Source organism: Monodon monoceros, unplaced genomic scaffold (genome assembly GCF_005190385.1).
Source record: "Monodon monoceros isolate NGI ecotype Baffin Bay Population unplaced genomic scaffold, NGI_Narwhal_1 Super_Scaffold_5, whole genome shotgun sequence".
NCBI lineage: Eukaryota > Metazoa > Chordata > Mammalia > Artiodactyla > Monodontidae > Monodon > Monodon monoceros.
Genome location: NW_021703782.1, coordinates 7,777,508 through 7,800,732, shown reverse-complemented (window position 1 = coordinate 7,800,732; position 23,225 = coordinate 7,777,508). Strand labels below are relative to the sequence as shown.

At 39.0% G+C, this 23,225-nt stretch overlaps 1 protein-coding gene across 1 annotated transcript in view; it reads left to right on the top strand.

Annotated features, from left to right (window-relative positions):
* Positions 1-23,225, top strand: part of MTMR9 (myotubularin related protein 9) — an 82,582-nt gene that overhangs the window by 3,034 nt on the left and 56,323 nt on the right. Inside the window, exons 2-3 of the mRNA XM_029203116.1 lie at positions 10,835-10,943; positions 15,815-15,940. Coding sequence (XP_029058949.1) covers positions 10,835-10,943; positions 15,815-15,940 — 235 coding nt within the window. The remainder of the gene's footprint in view (positions 1-10,834; positions 10,944-15,814; positions 15,941-23,225) is intronic.

Genomic DNA, 23,225 nt, shown 5'->3' with positions numbered 1-23,225 from the left:
AGCACAGGCTCCGGACCCTCTCCTGTTGCGGAGCACAGGCTCCGGACGCGCAGGCTCAGCGGCCATGGCTCACGGGCCCAGCCGCTGCGCGGCATGTGGGATCTTCCTGGACCGGGGCACGAACCCGTGTCCCCTGCATCGGCAGGCGGACTCTCAACCACTGCGCCACCAGGGAAGCCCCCCTTGGTGTTTCTTTATCTGGTGATTTTTTTTTTTTTTTTTTTTTGGCACCAGTTCCTTATATACTCTCTAGGTATTAATTCTTTGCTTAGACATTGCAGATATCTTCTCCATATCTCTCACCCATTTGTTAACTTTTGTGTGGTGCCCTTTGTGGAACAGAAGTCCTAATTTTAATACAAAATTCATTGATACTTTATGGTTTGTGCTTTTTAAGTCTTAAGAAGTCCTTCCTTATCCCAAAATTACTAGGATATTCTCCTACTTTTCTTCCATATTAGCTTTATAGTTTTACCCTTCATTTTTATGTCTTTAATTCATTTGGATTCTACCTTTGTTTCAAGTGGGATAAGAATCCAACTTTGTTTTTCTTCATGTAGCAAGCTAGTTTTCCTAAAACCATCATCTAACAACCCATCCTTGACTGATTTATCATATATCAGGTGATTTTATATATATGTATATATAATATATACAGCTTTTGCTGTGCCCCGTAAGTTTTGTAATGTCACTTTTTTGGTCTGTGTTTTATAATTTCCCTTGTGATTTCTTCTTTGATCCATTGGTTGTTTAAAAGTGTATTAATTTCCATAATTTGGTGAATTTCTCAATTTTACTTTTGTTACTGATTTCTAACTTCATCCCATGTGGTCAGAGAAGATACTTTGTATGATATCTTCTTTTTTTTTTTTTGGCTGCACCTAGCGGTATGCGGGATCTTAGTTCCCATACCAGGGATCTAACCCATACCCCCTGCAGTGGAAGCTCAGAGTCTTAACCACTGGACTGCCAGGGAGGTCTCTATATCTGTCTTTTTAAATCTGTCGAGACTTGATTTGTGGCCTAACATACAGTCTATCCTGAAAATTGTTCCATGTGCACTTGAGAAGAATGTGTATCCTATTGTTGTTGGGTAGCGTGTTTATGTCTGTTAGGTCTAGTTAGTTTATTGTATTAAGTCCTCTGTTTCCATATGTATATCTGTTTGGTGGGGTATTAAAGTCTCCAACTATTATTGTAGAACTGTCTATTTCTCCTTTCACTTCGGTCAGATTTTGCTTCAAATATTTTGATTGTCGTAGGATGTGTAAATGTTTATAATTGTTACACCTTCTTGCTGTGTTGAACCTTTTATTAATAGATAATGTCCTTTGTCTCTCATAACCATTTTTGATTTATAGACTATTTTGTCTAATACTAGTAAAGCCTTCTTTGCTGTCTTTTGGTTACTCTTTGCTTGGAATATCTTTTTCCTCCACCCCTTCAATTTCAACTTGTGTCTTTGGATCTCAAGTGAGTCTCCTGTGAGACAGACTATAGTTGGATCATATGTTTTTTTTTGTTTGTTTGTTTGCGGTACGCGGACCTCTCATTGTTGTGGCCTCTCCCGTTGCGGAGCACAGGCTCCGGACATGCAGGCTCAGTGACCATGGCTCACGGGCCTAGCCGCTCCGCAGCATGTGGGATCTTCCTGGACCGGGTCACGAACCCGTGTCCCCTGCATCGGCAGGCGGACTCTCAACCACTGTGCCACCAGGGAAGCCCGGATCATATGTTTTTATCCATTCTGCCAGTGTCTCTCCTTTGACAGTTTAATCCGTTTACATTTAAAGTAATTATTGGTAAGGAGGGACTTCTGTCATTGTGCTGTTTGTTCTCTATATGCCTTAAAGCTTTTCTGTCCCTCATTTCCTTCATTATTGTCTTCTCTTGCACATAGTTGATTTTATTGTGATGAAATGTTTAAAATTTTTTCTCATTTACTGTTGTGTATATTCTGTAGCTGTTTTCTTTGTGGTTACCATGGGGATTAAATTTAACATCCTAAAGTTATAATACTCTAATTTGAGTTTATACCAGCTTAACTTCAAAAACATACAAAAACTCTACTCCTTTATAGCTCTGTCCCCACTGCATTCCATTGATGTCATAAAATTACATTTTTATGTATTTGGGCCTGAAAACATAATCTAATAATTCTTTTAAATGTATTAGTCTCTTAAATGATGTAGAAAATAAAATGTGCGTTTACAAACCATTGTTACAATAATACTAGATTTTTAAAAAAATAATTTTATTTATTTTTGGCTGTGTTGGGTCTTCGTTGCTGCACGTGGGCTTTCTCTAGTTGTGGCGAGTGGGGGCTACTCTTCATTGCGGTGTGTGGGCTTTTCATTGTGGTGGCTTCTCTTTGTTGCACGGGCTCTAGGTGTGTGGGCTTCAGTAGTTGTGGCACGTGGACTCAGTAGTTGTGGCTCGCAGGCTCTAGAACGCAGGCTCAGTAGTTGTGGCACACGGGCTTAGTTGCTCTGCGGCATGTGGGATCTTCCCAGACCAGGGCTTGAACCCATGTCCCCTGTATTGGCAGGTGGATTCTTACCACTGCGCTACCAGGCAAGTCCCAATACTAGCTTTTATAATTGCCTTTTATTTTACCTTTTTGAGATATTTATTTCTTCATTCAGCTTCAAGTTACTGTCTAGTGTCCTCTCATTTCACCTTGCAGGATTCCCATGAGTATTTCTTGCAGAGCAGGTCTAGTGCTCACAAGCTCCCACAGCTTTTGTTTATCTGGGAATGTCTTAATTTCTCCCTCAGTTTTGAAGGACAGTTTTGCTGGATATCAGATTTTAGTTGACAGTTTTTCCTTTCAGCACTTTGAATATATCAGCCCACTGTCTTATAGCTGCAGAGTTTTTGAGTTCCTGGTGTGGGTCTCTTTGAGTTAATCTTACTTTGAATTCATTGAGGTTTTTGGATGTTTATAGTCATGTCTTTCATCAAATTTGGGAAATTTTCAGCCATTATTTTCTCAAATATCCTCTCTGCCCTTTTCTTTCTCTCTTCTCTTTCTGGAACTCCCACTGTGTGTGTGTTGGTCTGCTTGTTGGTACCTCACAGGTCACTTTTCTTTAATCTTTTTTTCTTTCTGTTTCTCAGACTTGATAACTTCCATTGTCCTGTCTTTAAGTTTGCTGATTCTTTCTTCTGCTTTCTGAGAATCTGCTTTTGAATCCCTCTTGTGAATTTTTGATTTCAGTTCTTATACTTTTCAGCTCCAGAATTTCTTATTTTTTTTTTTATGTTTTCTATCTCTTTATTGATATTTCTGTTTTGTTCACACATTATATTCTTGACTTTCTCCATACCTTCCTTTAGTTCTTTGAGCATCTTTAAGACTGTTAAAGTCTTTGTCTAAGATATCATCTTCCATCAAGTCTTTTTCAGGGACAGTTTCTGTTTATTTTTTACCTTTTGAATGGGCCATGCTTTCCTGATAATTTCTCTGCCTTGTGATTTTTTTTTTTCTTTGCTCAACACTGGACATTTAGATCTAATAGTGTGGTAACTCTGGAAAACAGATTCTCCCTCTTCCCCGGGGTTTGCTGTTTTGGGGGGTTTCTTTTGTCTATTATTTTTGCTTTTTTGACTGCTGTAGGATGTCTATATGCCAAGGATCAGCCTGAGGTGTAAACTTAAGGCTTTCTCAAGTCTTTTCTGAGCCTGGGTATGTGTAGTCACAGTCACTTCCTAATTTTCCTATATATACAGTTGTTTTCAAATGTCCTGATCTTTAATGTCTGGTTCCTGAAAGGGGAAAAGTGAAAAATGAAGAGGAGTGGGAAGAGAGCTGACCCTGTAAATCCACTGAAAGTCACTGACTGGGGGCTGGAGGCAGCTTGCAACAGTGGGAGGAATTGCAACAATGGCTGCCTGCCTCTTTGCACCTCTGTGATCAGAATCAGCAATCTACAATCACAGCACAGACCCCTGATATTTGGAGGACAGGGTCCTTTCTGCCCACCCTGGCTCCTATAAGCTGTGTGCAAGCTGCTCCAGGAACATACACACAGCTGCCTGTCACTTGGGTGGGGGTGGGGAATGGGTAGCTGCTATTTTGCTAAGAGCTGAATATATCCAAAGTTAACTGCAATTTATTATCCAAGTCTTTCCCTGGAAGTTGCAAGCCTTTAATAGACATCAGAGTTCCAAAATAGGTACAGCAAAGAAATTCTGCCAGTGCAATTGTTATCTAGGTGGGAAGACAGATTCCTAATGCTTCTGATTCCACTGTCTTCCAGAATCCTTTCCCTTGTTAAGTTTTGAGGGTTTTTTTTTTTCTAAGTATATTCTGATACAAGTCTTTTATCAAATATAAGATTTGCAAATGTTTTCTCTCAGTCTGTGGCTTGTCTTTTTATTCTCTTTAACTGTGTCTTTCAGAGAGCAAGCATTTAAAATTTTGAAGACATACAGTTTATTAGCTCTTTTATAGACTGGGGTTGTGATAGCTAAGAAATCTTTGCCTAACCAAAGGTCACAAAGATTTTCTCCCATGTTTTCTTCTAGAAGTTTTATAGTTTTAGGTTTAGATACATGATCCATTTTTAGTTAGTTTTGTATATGGTTCATGTATAGATCCAAATTCTTTTTTTCATATAGGTATCTGATCGTTGTAGCACCATTTCTTGAAAAGTCTGCCTTTTCTTCAATGAATTGTCTTTGCACACCTTTGTCCATATATAAGTGAATATATTTCTAGACTTTCTGCTCTATTCCATTGATCTATTTGATGCCATTGCTGCCACAGTCTTTAGTTTTATATTAAGTCTTTAAATTATATAGTGTTAGCTGTCTGATTTTGTTCTTATTCCAAGTTGTTTTGGTTATTTGAGGTCATTTGCATTTCCATATGAATTTTAAAAATATTTATTTATTTATTTATTTTTGGCTGTGCCGTGCAGCTTGCAGGATCTTCCCCGACCAGGGATTGAACCCGCACCCTCATCCGTGAAAGCATGGCATCCTAACCACTGGACCGCCAGGGAATTCCTCCATATGAATTTTAGAATCAGCTTGTCAGTTTCTTTTTAAGAAAGGCCTGTTGTGAGAATTGTGGTGAACCTGTTGATAAGTGAACTTGATGAGAATTAACATAGGATATCATAATATTGAGTCTTCTGACTTACGAACAAATCTCTCTCTCCATTATCTTATTTAGGTCTCAAATTTCTTTCAGCCATGTTTTATAGTTTTCACTCACAGGTCTTTCACATCTTTTGTCAGAATTTCCTCTATGTATTTCATATTTTTTTATGCTATTTCAAGTGATATTTTCCAAATTTCAGTTTCCAGTTACTTGGTTGTTATTAATCATTTATAAAAATTTTAATTTATTTTATTTTTGGTTGCATTCAGTCTTCGTTGCTGTGCATGGGCTTTCTCTAGTTACAGCAAGTGGGGACTACTCTTCGTTGTGGGGCACGGGCTCAGTAGTTGTGGCTCACGGACTCTAGAGCGCAGGCTCAGTAGTTGTGGCGCCTGGGCTTAGTTGCCCCGCATCATGTGGGATCTTCCTGGACCAGGGCTCAAACCCATGTCCCCTGCATTGGCAGGCAGATTCTTAACCATTGCGCCACCAGGGAAGTCCAGTGCAATGTTGAGTAGAAGTGGTGAGAGGGAACATCCTTGTATTATTCCTGATCTTAGTGAGAAAGCATTCAGTCTTTCTCATTAAGTATGCTATTAGTGGTAGAGTTTTTTAGTTTTTTAGTTTTTGTAAATGCTCTTATCAGGTGGAAGAAGTTCACTTCTGTTCCTAGTTTGCTGAGAGTTGGGTTGTTTTGTTTCATTTTAAAATCATGAATAGCTGTTGGATTTTGTCAATGCTTTTTCTATATCTATCGAGATAAGCATATTGTTTTTCTTTTTCAGTTTGTTAATATGGTAAATTACTTTGTTAAACCACCCTTGCATTTTGGGGATAAACCCCATTTGCTCGTGATACATTATCCTTTTTATATATTGTTGGATTTAATTTGCTAATGTTTTGTTTAGAAATTTTACATCTATGTCTATGAGGGATATTTGTCTGTAGTTTTCTTGTAATGTTTTTGGGTTTTGTATTTGGGAAATGCTGGACTTTAGGTGTGAATTGAGAAGTAATTGCCTCTTCTCAGTTTTCTGGAAGAGTGTGTCTTGACTTAATAGTATTTTTTCCTTAAATGTTTTATAGAATTCATCAGTGAAGCCACCCAGGACTGGAGTTTTCTTTGTGGGGAAGATTTTATTGAAAATTTCAGTTTATTTAGTAGATATAGCTCTAACCAGGTTATTTATTCTTGAATGATCTTTAGTAGTTTGTATCTTCTGAGGAATTTGTCTATATCATTTACCTTGTTGAATTTATTGGCATAAAATTGTTCCTAATATTCCCTTATTATTTTTTAATGTCTGTGGAGTCTGTAGTGATTGTAACCTCTCTCATTTCTGACATTGGTAAATTGTGACTTTCTTTATTCCTGATCAGTCTGGCTAGAATTTTATCACTTTTATTGATCTTTTGAAAGAGTCATTTTTGCTTTCATTGTTTTTCCCTAGAATCTTCTCTTATTTCATTAATTTTTTTTCTTTTTATCTTTATTTAATTTTCTCTGCTTTGAATTTATCTTGCTGTTCTATTTCTAGTATAGTGGAATCTGAGGTCACTAACTTGAGACCCAAATTTTCTTCATTAATTTCCTTCTTTCCTAACGTAGGTGGTCTCCTCAGACTCTCAACCCCACCCAGTTTTCCTCTCCCTTCACTATAACTTGGAAGATCTCAAAACAGTAAATTGGGGCAGTCACTGAACTCACCCATCTCCCAGAGAGCTCTGTTCTTTGTTGTCTGATGTTCAGTGTCTTGAAAACAGTCTTTCCTTATATTTTGCCCAGTTATTTTGGTTGTTTCAGGTAGGAGGGTAAATCTGGTCTCTGTTATTCCACTTTTGCCAGAAGTGGAAGTGCCAAGAGTATGAGTTTTCAAAATACATTTCATAAGAGGCATTCCACTGTGTTGTTTAGTTGTGGATATCTGGTGGAATTTTCTTTGCTAGGATTTGACCCATGTTGATAATTTTTGCTTATCCAAATTCACAGTGCAGTGATGTTGGGCATGGGGGTATTTACAGTTGAAGCAGAATTTGGGAAGAGTAGCTGTAAGAGTCGTTTTCCTAAGCTAGGCACAGTATAAATAAAATTATCTGCTTTAGATCAATCTAAGAATTCTTAGTTTAGGGAATACTCAGAAGTATTAATGGGAAAGAATTGGGGCAGTCAGTGGCAAAGCAAAAGAAAAATCAGAGCTATCAGCAAGTGCAGACAAAAAAAAAAAAAAACAAGAAAAGGAAGACAAAAATCCCAACTAAGGTAAAATTAAATTTGTTCAAAACTTACTGATACAAAATTTATGATTACACGTGGCATTTACTCTGAAGTTTTCCTTGACTTAGAATAGATATTGCAAGTTAATAGGTTTTAAAGACTGAACAAAAGATACTTATTTTTCAAATCAACTGTTGTAAGTTTGGAAGTAAGTAAAATCTGAAATGAACTGTTTTTCTATGCTTTGGAAATATCTCTACACAAACACTTAATACATTAATTACAGATCTGTTTTTCCTATTATTTGCAGTAAGACCCCTAATAATCTCCATTAAATGAATTGGCCTAGCATGAATTACTTTATATATTTGAAAAAAAATTTAAATACATATATTTAAAATTATTTGTGGCTCACATTTTAATGATGCAGGCTTGATTCTTCCTTAATTAGATTACTGGGGAGAAGAAAGTTGAATACAGGCACACGGCAGAGGTATTGTAGGTTTAGTTCCAGACCACCTCAGTAAAGCCGATATGGCAATAAAGCAAGTCACATGAATTTTTTGGTTTCCCAATGCATGTAAAAGTTATTATACACTATACTGTAGTTTATTAAGTGTGCAGTAGCATTATATCTAAAACAACAGTGTACATACCTTAATTAAAAAATACTTTATTGCTAAAAACTGCTGATCATCATCTGAGCCTTCAGTGAGTTGTAATCTTTTTGCTGGTGGAGGGTCTTGCCTCAGTGCTGATGAATGCTGACTGATCAGGGTGATGGGTGCTGAAGGTTGAGGTGGCTGTGAAAATTTCTTAAAATAAGACAGCAGTGAAGTTTGCCACATTGATTCTTTCCTTTCAAGAACGATCTCTCTGTAGCATGCGATGCTGTTTGATAGCATTTTTCGCACAGTAGAACTTTTTTCAAAATCAGTAAACCCTTTCAAACCCTCTTGCTGCTTTATCAACTAAGTTTATGTAATATTCTAAATCCTTTGTTGTCATTTCAACAATCTTCATCAGGTGTAGATTCCATTTCAAGAAAACACTTTGTTCAACTCCTTATCCATTCAAGTTTTATCATGAGACTACAGCAGTTCATTCACACCTTCAGACTCCACTTCTAATTCTAGTTCTCTTGCTATTTCCACCACATCTGCAGTGACTTCCTCCACTGAAGTCTTGAACCCCTCAACATTATCCTTGAGGGTTGGAATCAACTTCTTCCAAACTCCTGTTAATGTTAATATTTTGACTGCTTCCCATGAATCACAGATATTCTTAATGGCATCTAGAATGGTGAATCCTTTCCAGAAAGTTTCAATTTACTTTGCCCCGTTCTATCAGAAGAATCACTATGTATTGCAGCTATAGCCTTTTGAAATCTGTTTCTTTTTTTAAAAAATTAACTAATTAATTAATTAATATTTGGCTGCGTCGGGTCTTTGTTGCTGTGTGTGGGCTTTCTCTAGTTGCGGCAAGTGGGGGCTACTCTTCGTTGCAGTGCGCGGGCTTCTCATTGCGGTGGCTTCTCTTGTTGCGGAGCACGGGCTCTAGGCATATGGGCTTCAGTAGTTGTGGCACGCAGGCCCAGTAGTTGTGGCTCATGGGCTTAGTTGCTCTGCAGCATGTGGGATCTTCCCGGACCAGGGCTCGAACCCTTGTCCCCTGCATTGGCAGGTGGATTCTTAACCACCGTGCCACCAGGGAAGTCCCTGAAATATATTTCTTAAATAATAAGATTTGAAAGTCAAAATTACTCCTTGATCCATGGTCTGCAGAATGGGCATTGTGTTAACAGGCATGAAAACAACATTAATGTCATTGTACGTCTCCATCAGATAATGGGTGATCACGTGCATTGTCAATGAGCAGTAATATTTTGAAAGGAATCTTTCTGAACAATAGGTCTCAACAGTGAGCTTAAAATACTTAGTAAACCATGTTGTAAACAGATGTGTTATCATCCAGGCTTTGTTGTTCCATTTATAGAGCACAGGCAGAGTAGATTTAACATAATTCTTAAGGGCCCTAGGAATTTGGGAATGGTATATGAGCATTGGTTTCAGCTTAAAGTCACTAGCCACATTATCCCCTAACAAGAGGGTCCGTCTGTCCTTAGAATCTTTGAAGCCAGGCACTGACTTCTCCTCTCTAGCTACGGAAGTCCTCAGATGGCATCTCCTTCCAATATAAGGCTTTGTCTACCTTGAAAATCTGTTGTTTAGTGCAGCTGCCTTCATGAATTGTCTTAGCTAGATCTCCTGGATAACTTGCTGCTTCTTCTACATCAGCACTTGCTGCTTTGCTTTTACTTTTATGTTATGGAGATGGCTTCTTTCCTTAAATCTCATGAACCAACTTGTGCTAGCTTCAGACTTTTCTTTCATAGGTTTCTTGCCTCTCTGCCTTAAGAGAATTAGAGTTTAGGGCCTTGCTCTGGATTAGGCTTTGATTTACGGGAATGTTGTGGCTGGTTGATCTTCTATCCAGCGCACTAAAACTTTCTTCATATCAGCAATTAGGCTGTTTTGCTTTCTTATCATTCATGTGTTCACTGGAGTAACACTTTTTTTTTTTTTTTTTTGGGGGGGGGGGTGCGGTTCGCGGGCCTCTCACTGTTGTGGTCTCTCCCGTGGCGGAGCACAGGCTCCGGACGTGCAGGCTCAACGGCCATGGCTCACGGGCCTAGCCGCTCCGCGGCATGTGGGATCTTTCTGGACCGGGGCACGAACCCGTGTCCCCTGCATCGGCAGGCGGACTCTCAACCACTGCGCCACCAGGGAAGCCCTGGAGTAACACTTTTAATTTCCTTCAAGGACTTTTCCTTTGCATTCACACCTTGCTACCTATTTGTCATAAGAGGTATAACTTTTGGCCTGTCTCGACTTCCTCACTAAGCTTAATCCTTTTTAGCTTTTGATGTTAAAGTGAGATGTGTGACTCTTCCTTTTACTTGAGCTCTTAGAGGGCATTATAGAGTAATTAATTGGCTTAATTTCAATATTTTTGTGTCTAAGGGAATAGGGAGGCCTGAGGAGAGAGAGAGAGATGGGGAAACAGCAGTTGGTGGGGCAGTCAGAGGACACACATTTATCAATTAAGTTCACTGTAGTATATGGGCATGGTTACTGGTGCCCCAAAACAATTAAAATAGTAACATCAAAGATCATTGATCACAGATCACCATAACAAACATAATAACAACAACAATAATAATAATAAAGTTTGAAATATTGTAAGAATTACCGAAATGTGATGCAGAGAGATGAAGTGAGCAAATGCTGTTGGAAAAATGGTGCCGATAGACTTGCTGGACACAGGGTTGCCACAAACATTCGGTCTTTAAAAAACTCAGTATCTGCAGTGCTCAGTAAAGTGAAGTGCAATAAAAGAAGGTCTGCCTGTGTAGGCGGCGGTTATAGCCTCCTCTTTTTAAAGAAATAGTCATACACTTTGAGTTGGGAGTATATAGGTCCCTAAGCATAATTTATAATTTTTTATAGGTTTGTGGGACCACTGGGTACCATCATCATAAAATGTAAGGATTTTCGAATTATTCAGTTGGATATCCCTGGAATGGAGGAATGTTTGAATATAGCCAGTTCCATTGAGGTAAGTATTTTGGACGCAAAATGTGATGAAAATAAATAATCATTAAAAGGAACCTTATTTTCTGCTTCACTGTAGCTCTTTTATGTTTTTTTTTTAACATCTTTGTTTATTGGAGTATAATTGCTTTACAGTGGTGTGTTAGTTTCTGCTTTATAACAAAGTGAATCAGCTATACATATAAATATATCCCATATCTCCTCCCTCTTGCGTCTCCCTCCCACCCTCCCTATGCCACCCCTCTAGGTGGTCACAGAGCCCCGAGCTGATCTCCCTGTGCTATGCGACTGCTTCTCAGTAGCTGTCTATTTTACATTTGGTAGTATATATAAGTCCATGCCACTCTCTCACTTCGTCCCGGCTTACCCTTCCCCGTCCCTGTGTCCTCAAGTCCATTCTCTACGTCTGAGTCTTTATTCCTTTCCTGCCCCTATATGTTTCTTTTAGATATTTAGTCATGTTTGTGACTCAAATATTGAAGACTGAATGGAAGAGCCTCACCCTCAGTCATTGTTATAGGAATGTAAAAAGATTTTATTGACTTACAGTTTTTAATGCTGCTTATTCTTCTGGGTTTATGGATGTTGTAGCATGTGACAGGAATTCCTTCCCTTTTAAGGCTGAATAATATTCCATTGTGTGTAAATAAATGCTGAGACTTTTTAAAAACGTTATTTCTTTTGTAAAGCAAGTAATTATCAACAATGATTGTAGTCTTGTTTGTTTTTAGTAAATCTGAATTTCCATAATTATGTTTGCTTAAGACAGGATGTATTTTATATTTACAGAAATGATATTGAATATCTGTTCAGATTAAAAATAATAGAAATTTTACTTGGATAATTTAATATTTAAATTGAAGAGCTCACACTGTTTTCTTTCCCATTTTAAACGATTTTGGTATACCCTCAGATTTTAAGTTGCTTTATTTTAAATCATTGCCGCTAAATTATAGCAGTTAACTTTATGTTTACAATATTTTCTAGGTAATTATAGAGACACACTGATTTTTTTTTCCTTTTGTATTTGAGTGACTGATCTGGAGTTTGTATGCAAAATAAATGCTATTGGCTTAACTGTTAAAGGGGGCAGAAAGGCTTAAATCTGTAGGATCTCATTTGGCTTTTAAACAAAAATAGAGAAACAGAGGAACCACTGTTGTGGTACTGAGAAAATGGCATGTAGCATTTTTCTTTCTGCTTTTGCTAAATTTTACTTAAGGAAATGAGAAGATGAGCTGAACTGTTTGTCTTACATATTCATCATTTGGAAATAACACAGTAATGTTGATTTGGCTGAATTTGCTGACATGAGTGAGAAACGCACTGTGGCTTCTAGGCTGTTAAAGGGAAATGCTGTCCTGCTGTTTGGGCCAGGGAATGCCACTCACCCACTTCAGTTGAGCATGTGTTTTTTTTTCAGTTGTGGGGTTGGATTTTCACTGAGCTGTCCACATTTTTTTTTTCTTATCCCTTTTATAACTTGTAAGATAGATGGTGGGTGTTAGTGAAGTTGCCTGTGGTGAAGAAACAAGGCAAAGCCTATTACCCCACTTGCTGATTGCATTTACTTAACTTCTTGGCATCTGACACTAATCAGTTTATTTAGCTGCACATATTACCTAAAGCTCTGTAGAAACTGACTGATTATGTAGAAGCCTTACGGCGGAAAAGAAGCAGTAAGTAATTTGACCTTGTTTTAACAACATAGTAAATACACATGGTGTACTTGGGCTCTCGCCTTTTCCTGGCATCCAATTTCCCTCCCTTCTTCTATACATCTTGACATAATTTGGTAGTAATAAGTGCATTTCTTTTCTTTTCTTTTTTTTTTAAAGAAGATGCTGGGGGTAGGAGTTTATTAATTAATTTATTTATTTTTGCTGTGTTGGGTCTTCGTTCCTGTGCGAGGGCTTTCTCTAGCTGTGGCAAGCGAGGGCCACTCTTCATCGCGGTGCGCGGGCCTCTCACTATCGCGGCCTCTCTTGTTGTGGAGCGCAGGCTGTGGACGCGCAGGCTCAGTAGTTGTGACTCACGGGCCTAGTTGCTCCGCGGCATGTGGGATCCTCCCAGACCAGGGCTCGAACCTATGTCCCCTGCATTAGCAGGCAGATTCTCAACCACTGCGCCACCAGGGAAGACCAGTGCATTTCTTATAAAGCACGGTTGAACTATTCTTTGTTATCAAAATCCATATACCCAAATATATTCTGTTGCCAAAAATAGAATCCCATTGGAAGAATAACTGGCAAGTGCTTGGTTTTCTAAATTATCGCAGGAAGTCAGTTGAATCTTATTTTCTATATAGTTTCAATGGCCTTTTAGGGTTGAAATGACTTCAGTTCTTTGAGCATTAATGTGTTTAAAGGAAAAGTTCTGTCTCTAGTGACATGAAATGTAATCACGACAAGTCTGAGCCTGAGTGCTTATTGCCTGCCAGAATGGTTGCTGACATGCATTTAAAATAATGGTTGTGGGCTTCCCTGGTGGCGCAGTGGTTGAGAGTCCGCCTGCCGATGCAGGGGATATGGGTTCGCGCCCCGGTCCGGGAGGATCCCACGTGCCGCGGAGCGGCTGGGCCCGTGAGCCATGGCCGCTGGGCCTGCACGTCCGGAGCCTGTGCTCCGCGGCGGGAGAGGCCGCAGCGGTGAGAGGCCCGCGTACAGCAAAATAAAATAAAATAAAATAATGGTTGTACCGATCACAATGGAATACAGTATGGAGGTTCCTCAAGGAATTAAAAATAGAACTACTGTATGATCCAGCAATCCCACTTCTCAGTATATATCCGAAGGAAACAAAATCAGTCTTAAAGAGATATCTGTACTCCCATGTTCACTGCAGCATTATTCATAATAGCCAAGGTATAGAAACAACCTAAGTGTCTGTTGATGGATGAATGAATAGGGAAACACACACACACACACACACACACACACACACACACACACACACAGGAATATTATTCAGCCTTAAAAAAGAAAGCAGTCCTGGGCTTCCCTGGTGGCACAGTGATTGAGAGTCTGCCTACTGATGTAGGGGACACGGGTTCATGCCCCAGTCCGGGAAGATCCCACATGCCATGGAGTGGCTGGGCCCGTGAGCCATGGCCGTTGAGCCTGCGCGTCCGGAGCCTGTGCTCCGCAACGGGAGAGGCCACAACAGTGAGAGGCCTGCGTTCCGCAAAAAAAAAAAAGAAAGCAGTCCTGCCATTTGCAAGAACATGGATGAAACTGAAGGGCGTTGTGTTAAGTGAAATAAGCCAGACAGAGAAAGACAAATACTGCATGGTATCAATTATATGTGGAATCTAAAAAATAAAAAAAAGCAAACATAGAAACAGGAGTAGAAAAGTGGTTTCCAGGGGCTGGAGGTGGGTGAAATAGGGAGAGGTTGGTAAAAGTTACAGATGTTTATGAGATAAGGTTTGAGAATCTAATGTGTAACATGGACTATAGTTGATAACACTGTATTATGTAATTGAAGTTTGCTAAGAGAGTAGAACTTAAATGTTTTCATAAACAACAACAGAAGGTAGATATGTGAGGTGATGGATGTGTTAATTAACTCGATGGGGGAAAATCCTTTTGCGATGTGCATGTGTATCAAATCATCACTTTGTACATTTGAAATATCTTACAGTTTAATAAAGCTGTCAATTTATACCACAGTAAAGCTGAAAAAATTTTTTTAATATTGCGAAGAATATCTTTTAAATAATAAAATAATAAAATTTAAAAATTAAATAAATAAAATAAAATAAAGGTTCTACTGACCTAAAAGGAGGTAGCTTTATTCTGAGAGCTTGGGGATGTTAGCATGATGTTGGGCCCTCTTCTCCGCCTCCAGCTGAGTGTCTCCAAAATTACTGCAGTTTGAATTATGCTAATTGATTTTGCTGGTTTTTTTTCCCGCTCACAGAAATGCTTTCTAAAACTCCCCTGTCAGAAGATGAAACTGCCAGGTGATGTTCCGTTTCTCAGTTCCTCCATCTAGTCAGGTTTCCCTGGTGGTGTCACCAGAATTCAAGTGCTTCAGATGGCAATAGGCTCATTTTGGGACCACAGAGTTATTGCCCCGGTTTTGGGTCAGTGTAGCATAAAGGTATGAGGATACCTGACCATATCACTCTAGGAAGGGAGGAAATTTCACATCGATGGAGGCGATGTGGAACATGTAACAGCTAAAATTATTTTAGAGTTTATTATGTGCCAGGCACTGTTCTAGCCCTGTTACATACATTTTCTCTCTTAATGCTCCCAACAGCCCTAAGAGGTAGCCCTATGAGGTTATTTCCTCTACTTTACAGCTAAGGAAAGTGAGGCGTAGAGTGGTTACATTACTTAAACACTCTTGCATTGGCATCTGGAATTTGAGTCCAGCAGTCTGACTCCCTTCTGACTCTTTGGCTACTAAGCTTTTTTACAATTGCTTACACACACTGATTTTAAATAATTTACGTATGTTTCTGTATAGTTAATAACTGGATTTTGAGCCAAGGCCTTACTGACTAACCAAAACCTATTCTCTGATCCCCAGAAATATTTGGACCTTTTTATTAGGGCTTATTAAATGGTCTCAAGAAGGAGTTTTTTCATTTTTCTCCTGAGTAGGTGTGCACATTGTTTTGTTCTTTTGTTCATTCAGCAAATGCTAATTGAGTGTATGTTATGTGCCAGAAACTTAGTTAGAGGCTGAAAGCATGGTAATTAGCCTCAGTAAGGTATAATTGTATCTAGTGATAAATACCATGTTAGAGAAATATATTGGGTGTCCATCATTATTAGGCCATATTTAATACCAATTTGGCAATTAGAAAGTGTTTAAAATTGTGATATGTTCCAATTTTCTTTTTTATTTCTTTTTTTCCCCTAGGCATTGTCTACCCTGGACTCCATCACTCTGATGTACCCTTTCTTTTACCGGCCCATGTTTGAAGTGATAGAAGATGGCTGGCATTCTTTCCTTCCTGAGCAAGAGTTTGAACTCTACTCTTCAGCTGTGAGTAACTTTTGAGAGAACTATGGGTAATGAGAAATAACCCAGCACTTTACTTGTGAAAATGGTCACTTCCTTTTGACGAGTAATAAGGTGCAGTTGACTTATCCATGCCTAAAAGAAGTATCTATTAGCTATTAGTGCTGCAGCCTTTGCCGTTCAGAGATTTGCATAATTTGTTCCCAGTGCTGCAGCTTAAGTAATTTTTCTTCTAGTGGATTTACTGATAAAACATTAAGATCTTCATAAAGATAGTCCTGAAAACAGCTTTATATACAGTAATTAGGTTCTGAGCCATCTCCCAAAAATCTGTTGAACCCACTGTGTATCTAGGAGAGCACTAGAGAACCATGTATCAATTTGTTTTTGTGGGATGATTTTTGTGATTTTATAATTTGGGTTACTAAGACCAGTGTACTTAGATCCACTGCTCTTTCTGGAAGATTGGAAGATTGGCAGGACCTTCCTGCACACTTTCTGCTTCTACTGCTGCCCACCCTCCTGAAGCCATTTTTTTCTTAGCTTTTGTTAATACTTTTTCCATCCTGATACTTGTTTTTCCTGTTAAGTATTCTGCCAGTGGACGGTAATAGTACCCAAATAACCTGTACATATGGAATGAGAAGATATACATAAATGCCAGATTAAAAACAATCAAGGTTTTTCTATCCCACTTTTACTTAGGAGTGGGATGTTGTTTATAAAGGTTTTTTGCTTTCACCAAAAAAGAAACATCTGAGTCTGTCATTGAGTGTTCCCTCCCCTTCTCCCTTAACTGGCTGAAATGTACAAATACCCGAAAAAAGGAATGGGCTGTATCTCATTAGGAAAGAAGCTGCAATTGTCCAATAAATAGAAGCTGTTGGTCTTAAAAAAAAAAAAAAGTGTTTTTTTTTTTTTTTTTCTTTTTGCTACTTTTCTTTTTCCAGCATACCTCTGTAAATGGGTCCTAGGAGGATCAAGAAGTAGGGACCACGGTGCCATGTAGTTTAAAGAACAAAGATGTCCATAGCAGCAAAGTGAGAAAGGAAGGGGAATTTTACATTCTTGTGTATGGAGCATTTTTTTTTTTTTCACATCTTTATTGGAGTATAATTGCTTTACAATGGTGTGTTAGTTTCTGCTTTATAACAAAGTGAATCAGTTATACATATACATATGTTCCCATATCTCTTCCCTCTTGCGTCTCCCTTCCTCCCACCCTCCCATCCCACCCATCCAGGTGGTCACAAAGCACCGAGCTGATCTCCCTGTGCTCTGCGGCTGCTTCACACTAGCTAGCTATTTTACATTTGGTAGTGTATATATGTCCATGCCACTCTCTCACTTCGTCCCATCTTACCCTTTCCCCTTCCCATATCCTCAAGTCCACTCTCTAGTAGGTCTGTGTCTTTATTGCTGTCTTACCCCTAGGTTCTTCATGACATTTTTTTCCCTTAAATTCCATATACATGTATTAGCATATGGTATTTGTCTTTCTCTTTCTGACTTACTTCACTCTGTATGACAGACTCTAGGTCCCTCCACCTCATTACAAATAGCTCAAATTTGTTTCTGTTTATGGCTGAGTAATATTCCATTGTGTATATGTGCCACATCTTTATCCATTCATCTGATGATGGACACTTAGGTTGTTTCCACTCCGGGCTATTGTAAATAGAGCTGCAGTGAACATTTTGGTACATGACTCTTTTTCAATTATGGTTCTCTCAGGGTATATGCCCAGTAGTGGGGATTGCTGGGTCATATGGTAGTTCTATTTGTAGTTTTTTAAGAAACCTCCATACTGTTCTCCATAGTGGCTGTACGAATTCACATTCCCACCAGCAGTGCAAGAGGGTTCCCTTTTCTCCACACCCTCTCCAGCATTTATTATTTCTAGATTTTTTGATGATGGCCATTCGGACTGGTGTGAGATGATATCTCATTGTACTTTTGATTTGCGTTTCTCTAATGATTAATGATGTACAGCATTCTTTCATGTATTGGTTGACAGTCTGTATATCTTCTTTGGAGAAATGTCTGTTTCGGTCTTCTGCCCATTATTGGATTGGGTTGTTTGTTTTTTTGTTATTGAGCTGCATGAGCTGCTTATAAATTTTGGAGATTAATCCTTTGTCAATTGCTTCATTTGCAAATATTTTCTCCAATTCTGAGGGTTGTCTTTGTTCTTGTTTATGGTTTCCTTTGTTGTGCAAAAGCTTTGAAGTTTCATTAGGTCCCATTTGTTTATTTTTGTTTTTATTTCCATTTCTCTAGGAGGTGGGTCAAAAAGGATCTTGCTGTGATTTATGTCCTAGAGTGTTCTGCCTATGTTTTCCTCTAAGAGTTTGATAGTTTCTGTCCTTGCCTTTAGGTCTTTAATCCATTTTGAGCTTATTTTTGTGTATGGTGTTAGGGAGTGATCTAATCTCATACTTTTACATGTAGCTGTCCAGTTTTCCCAGCACCACTTATTGAAGAGGCTGTCCTTTCTCCACTGTACATTCCTGCCTCCTTTATCAAAGGTAAGGTGACCATATGTGCGTGGGTTTATCTCTGGGCTTTCTATCCTGTTCCATTGATCTATCTTTCAGTTTTTGTGCCAGTACCATACTGTCTTGATTACTGTAGCTTTGTAGTATAGCCTGAAGTCAAGGAGCCTGATTGCTCCAGCTCCGTTTTTCGTTCTCAAGATTGCTTTGGCTATTCGGGGTCTTTTGTGTTTCCATACAAATTGTGAAAGTTTTTGTTCTAGTTCTGTGAAAAATGCCAGTGGTAGTTTGATAGGGATTGCATTGAATCTGTAGATTGCTTTGGGTAGTAGAGTCTTTTTCACAGTGTTGATTCTTCCCATCCAAGAACATGGTATATCTCTCCATCTATTTGTATCATCTTTAATTTCTTTCATCAGTGTCTTATAATTTCCTGCATACAGGTCTTTTGTCTCCTTAGGCAGGTTTATTCCTAGATATTTTATTCTTTTTGTTGCAGTGGTAAATGGGAGTGTTTTCTTGATTTCACTTTCAGATATTTCATCATTAGTGTATAGGAATGCCAGAGATTTCTGTGCATTAATTTTGTATCCTGCTACTTTACCAGATTCATTGATTAGCTCTAGTAGTTTTCTGGTCGCGTCTTTAGGATTCTCTATGTATAGTATCATGTCATCTGCAAACAGTGACAGCTTTACTTCTTCTTTTCTGATTTGGATTCCTTTTATTTCCTTTTCTTCTCTGATTGCTGGGGCTAAAACTTCCAAAACTATGTTGAATAAGAGTGGTGAAGGGCTTCCCTGGTTGTGCAGTGGTTGAGAATCTGCCTGCTAATGCAGGAGACACAGGTTCGAGCCCTGGTCTTGCAGGATCCCACATGCCGCAGAGCAACTAGGCCCGTGAGCCGCAACTACTGAGCCTGCGCGTCTGGAGCCTGTGCTCCGCAACAGGAGAGGCCGCGATAGTGAGAGGCCTGCGCACCATGATGAAGAGTGGCCCCCGCTTGCCACAACTAGAGAAAGCCCTCGCACAGAAACGAAGACCCAACACAGCAAAAATAAATTGATTAATTAATAAACTCCTACCCCCAACATCATCTTTAAAAAAAAAAAAAAAAAAGAGTGGTTAGAGTGGGCCACCTTGTCTTGTTCCTGATCTTAGTGGAAATGCTTTCAGTTTTTCTCCATTGAGGACGATGCTGGCTGTGGGTTTGTCATATATGGCCTTTATTATGTTGAGGAAAGTTCCCTCTATGCCTACTTTCTGCAAGGTTTTTATCATAAATGGGTTTTTAATTTTGTCGAAAGCTTTCTCTGCATCTATTGAGATGATCATATGGTTTTTCTCCTTCAATTTGTTAATATGGTGTATCACGTTGATTGATTTGCATATATTGAAGAATCCTTGCATTCCTGGAATAAATCCCACTTGATCATGGTGTATGATCCTTTTAATGTGCTGTTGGATTCTGTTCGCTAGTATTTTGTTGAGGACTTTTGCATCTGTGTTCATCAGTGATATTAGCCTGTAGTTTTCTTTCTTTGTGACATCCTTGTCTGGTTTTGGTATCAGGGTGATGGTGGCCTTGTAGAATGAGTTAGGGAGTGTTCCTCCCTCTGCTGTATTTTGGAAGAGTTTGAGAAGGATAGGTGTTAGCTCTTCTCTAAATGTTTGATAGAATTCGCCTGTGAAGCCATCTGGTCCTAGGCTTTTGTTTGTTGGAAGATTTTTAATCACAGTTTCAATTTCAGTGCTTGTGATTGGTCTCTTCATATTTTCTATTTTTTCCCGATTCATTCTTGGCAGGTTGTGCATTTCTAAGAGTTTGTCCATTTCTTCCAGGTTGTCCATTTTATTGACATAGAATTGCTTGTAGTAATCTCTCATGATCTTTTGTATTTCTGCAGTGTCAGTTGTTACTTCTCCTTTTTCATTTCTAATTCTATTGATTTGAGTCTTCTCCCTTTTTCCTTTTTTTTTTTGCGGTATGCGGGCTTCTCACCGTTGTGTCCTCTCCCATTGCAGAGCAAAGGCTCTGGATGCGCAGGCCCAGCGGCCATGGCTCACGGATCCTGCCGCTCCGCGGCATGTGGGATCCTCCCAGACCAGGGCATGAACCCGCCTCCCCCGCATCGGCAGGCAGACTCTCAACGACTGCGCCACCAGGGAAGCCCTTCCGTTTTTATCTTGATGAGTCTCGCTAATGGATTATCAATTTTCTTTATCTTCTCAAAGAACCAGCTTTTAGTTTTATTGATCTTTGCTATCGTTTCCTTCATTTCTTTTTCATTTATTCCTGATCTGATGTTTATGATTTCTTTCCTTCTGCTAACTTTGGAGTTTTTTGTTTCTTCTTTCTCTAATTGCTTTAGGTACAAGGTTAGCTTGTTTATTCAAGATGTTTCCTGTTTCTTAAGGTAGAATTGTATTGCTATAAACGTCCCTCTTAGAACTGCTTTTGCGGCATCCCATAGGTTTTGGGTCGTCGTGTCTCCATTGTCATTTGTTTCTAGGTATTTTTTGATTTCCTCTTTGATTTCCTCAGTGATCACTTCGTTATTAAGTTGTGTATTGTTTAGCCTCCATGTGTTTGTATTTTTAACAGATCTTTTCCTGTAATTGATATCTAGTCTCATAGCGTTATGGTCGGAAAAGATACTTGATACAATTTCAATTTCCTAAATTTACCAAGGCTTGATTGGTGACCCAAGATATGATCTATCCTGGAGAATGTTCCATGAGCACTTGAGAAAAATGTGTATTCTGTTGTTTTTGGATGAATGTCCTATAAATATCAATTAAGTCCATCTTGTTTAATGTATCATTTAAAGCTTGTGTTTCCTTATTTATTTTCATTTTGGATGATCTGTCCATTGGTGAAAGTGGGGTGTTAAAGCCCCCTACTATGAATGTGTTACTGTCGATTTCCCCTTTTATGGCTGTTAGTATTTGCCTTATGTTTTGAGGTGCTCCTATGTTGGGTGCATAAATATTTACAGTTGTTATATCTTCTTCTTGGATCGATCCCTTGATCATTATGTGGTGTCCTTCTTTGTCTCTTCTAATAGTCTTTATTTTAAAGTCTATTTTGTCTGATATGAGAATTGCTACTCCAGCTTTCTTTTGGTTTCCATTTGCATGGAATATCTTTTTCCATCTCCTCACTTTCAGTCTGTATGTGTCTCTAGGTCTGAAGTGGGTCTCTTGTAGACAACATATATATGGGTCTTGTTTTTGTATCCATTCAGCCAATCTGTGTCTTTTGGTGGGAGCATTTAATCCATTTACATTTAAGGTATTTATCGATATGTTTGTTCCTATTCCCATTTTCTTAATTGTTTTGGGCTTGTTATTATAGGTCTTTTCCTTCTCTTGTGTTTCTTGCCTAGAGAAGATCCTTTAGCATTTGTTGTAAAGGTGGTTTGGTGGTGCTGAACTCTCTCAGCTTTTGCTTGTCTGTAAAGGTTTTAATTTCTCCATTAAATCTGAATGAGATCCTTGCTGGGTAGAGTAATCTTTGTTGTAGTTTTTTCTCCTTCATCACTTTAAATATGTCCTGCCAGTTCCTTCTGGCTTGCACAGTTTCTTCTGAAAGATCAGCTGTTAACCTTATGGGGATTCCCTTGTGTGCTATTTGTTGTTTTTCCCTTGCTGCTTTTAATATGTTTTGTTTGTGTTTAGTTTTTGATAGTTTGATTAATATGTGTCTTGGCGTGTTTCTCCTTGGATTTATCCTGTATGGGACTCTGTGCTTCCTAGACTTGATTAACTATTTCCTTTCCCATATTAGGGAAGTTTTCAACTATAACCTCTTCAAATATTTTCTCAGTCCCATTCTTTTTCTCTTCTTCTTCTGGAACCCCTATAATTGGAATGTTGGTGTGTTTAATGTTGTCCCAGAGGTCTCTGAGACTGTCCTCAGTTCTTTTCATTCTTTTCTCTTTATTCTGCTCTGCAGTAGTTATTTGCAGTATTTTATCTTCCAGGTCACTTATCCGTTCTTCTGCCTCAGTTATTCTGCTATTGATCCCGTCTAGAGTATTTTTAATTTATTTTATTGTGGTGTTCATCGTTGCTTGTTTCAGCTTTAGTTCTTCTAGGTCTTTGTTAAATGTTTCTTGCATTTTCTCTATTCTGTTTCCAAGATTTTGGATCCTCTTTACTATCATTATTCTGAATTCTTTTTCCGGTACACTGCCTATTTCCTCTTCATTTGTTAGGTCTGGTGGGTTTTTTCCTTGCTCCTTCATCTGCGGTGTGTTTTCTGTCTTCTCATTTTGCTTATCTTACTGTGTTTGCGGTCTCCTTTTTGCAGGCTGCAGGTTCGTAGTTCCCGTTGTTTTTGGTGTCTGTCCCCAGTGGCTAAGGTTGGTTCAGTGGGTTGTGTAGGCTTCCTGGTGGAGGGGACTCTTGCCTGTGTTCTGGTGGATGAGGCTGGATCTTGTCTTTCTGGTGGGCAGGTCCACATCTGGTGGTGTGTTTTGGGGTGTCTGTGGACTTACTATTATTTTAGGCAGCCTCTCTGCTAATGGGTGGGGTTGTGTTCCTGTCTTGCTAGTTGTTTGGCATAGGGTGTCCAGCACTGTAGCTTGTTAAAGTCGTTGAGTGAAGCTGGGTGTTGGTGTTGAGATGGAGATCTCTGGGAGATTTTCACTGTTTGATTATTATGTGGAGCTGGGAGGTCTCCTGTGGACCAGTGTACTGAAGTTGGCTCTCCCACCTCAGAGGCACAGCACTGACTCCTGGCTGCAGCACCAAGAGCCTTTCATCCACACGGCTCTCTAGCTTCCTACCCCAGCTATACTGAATTCCTT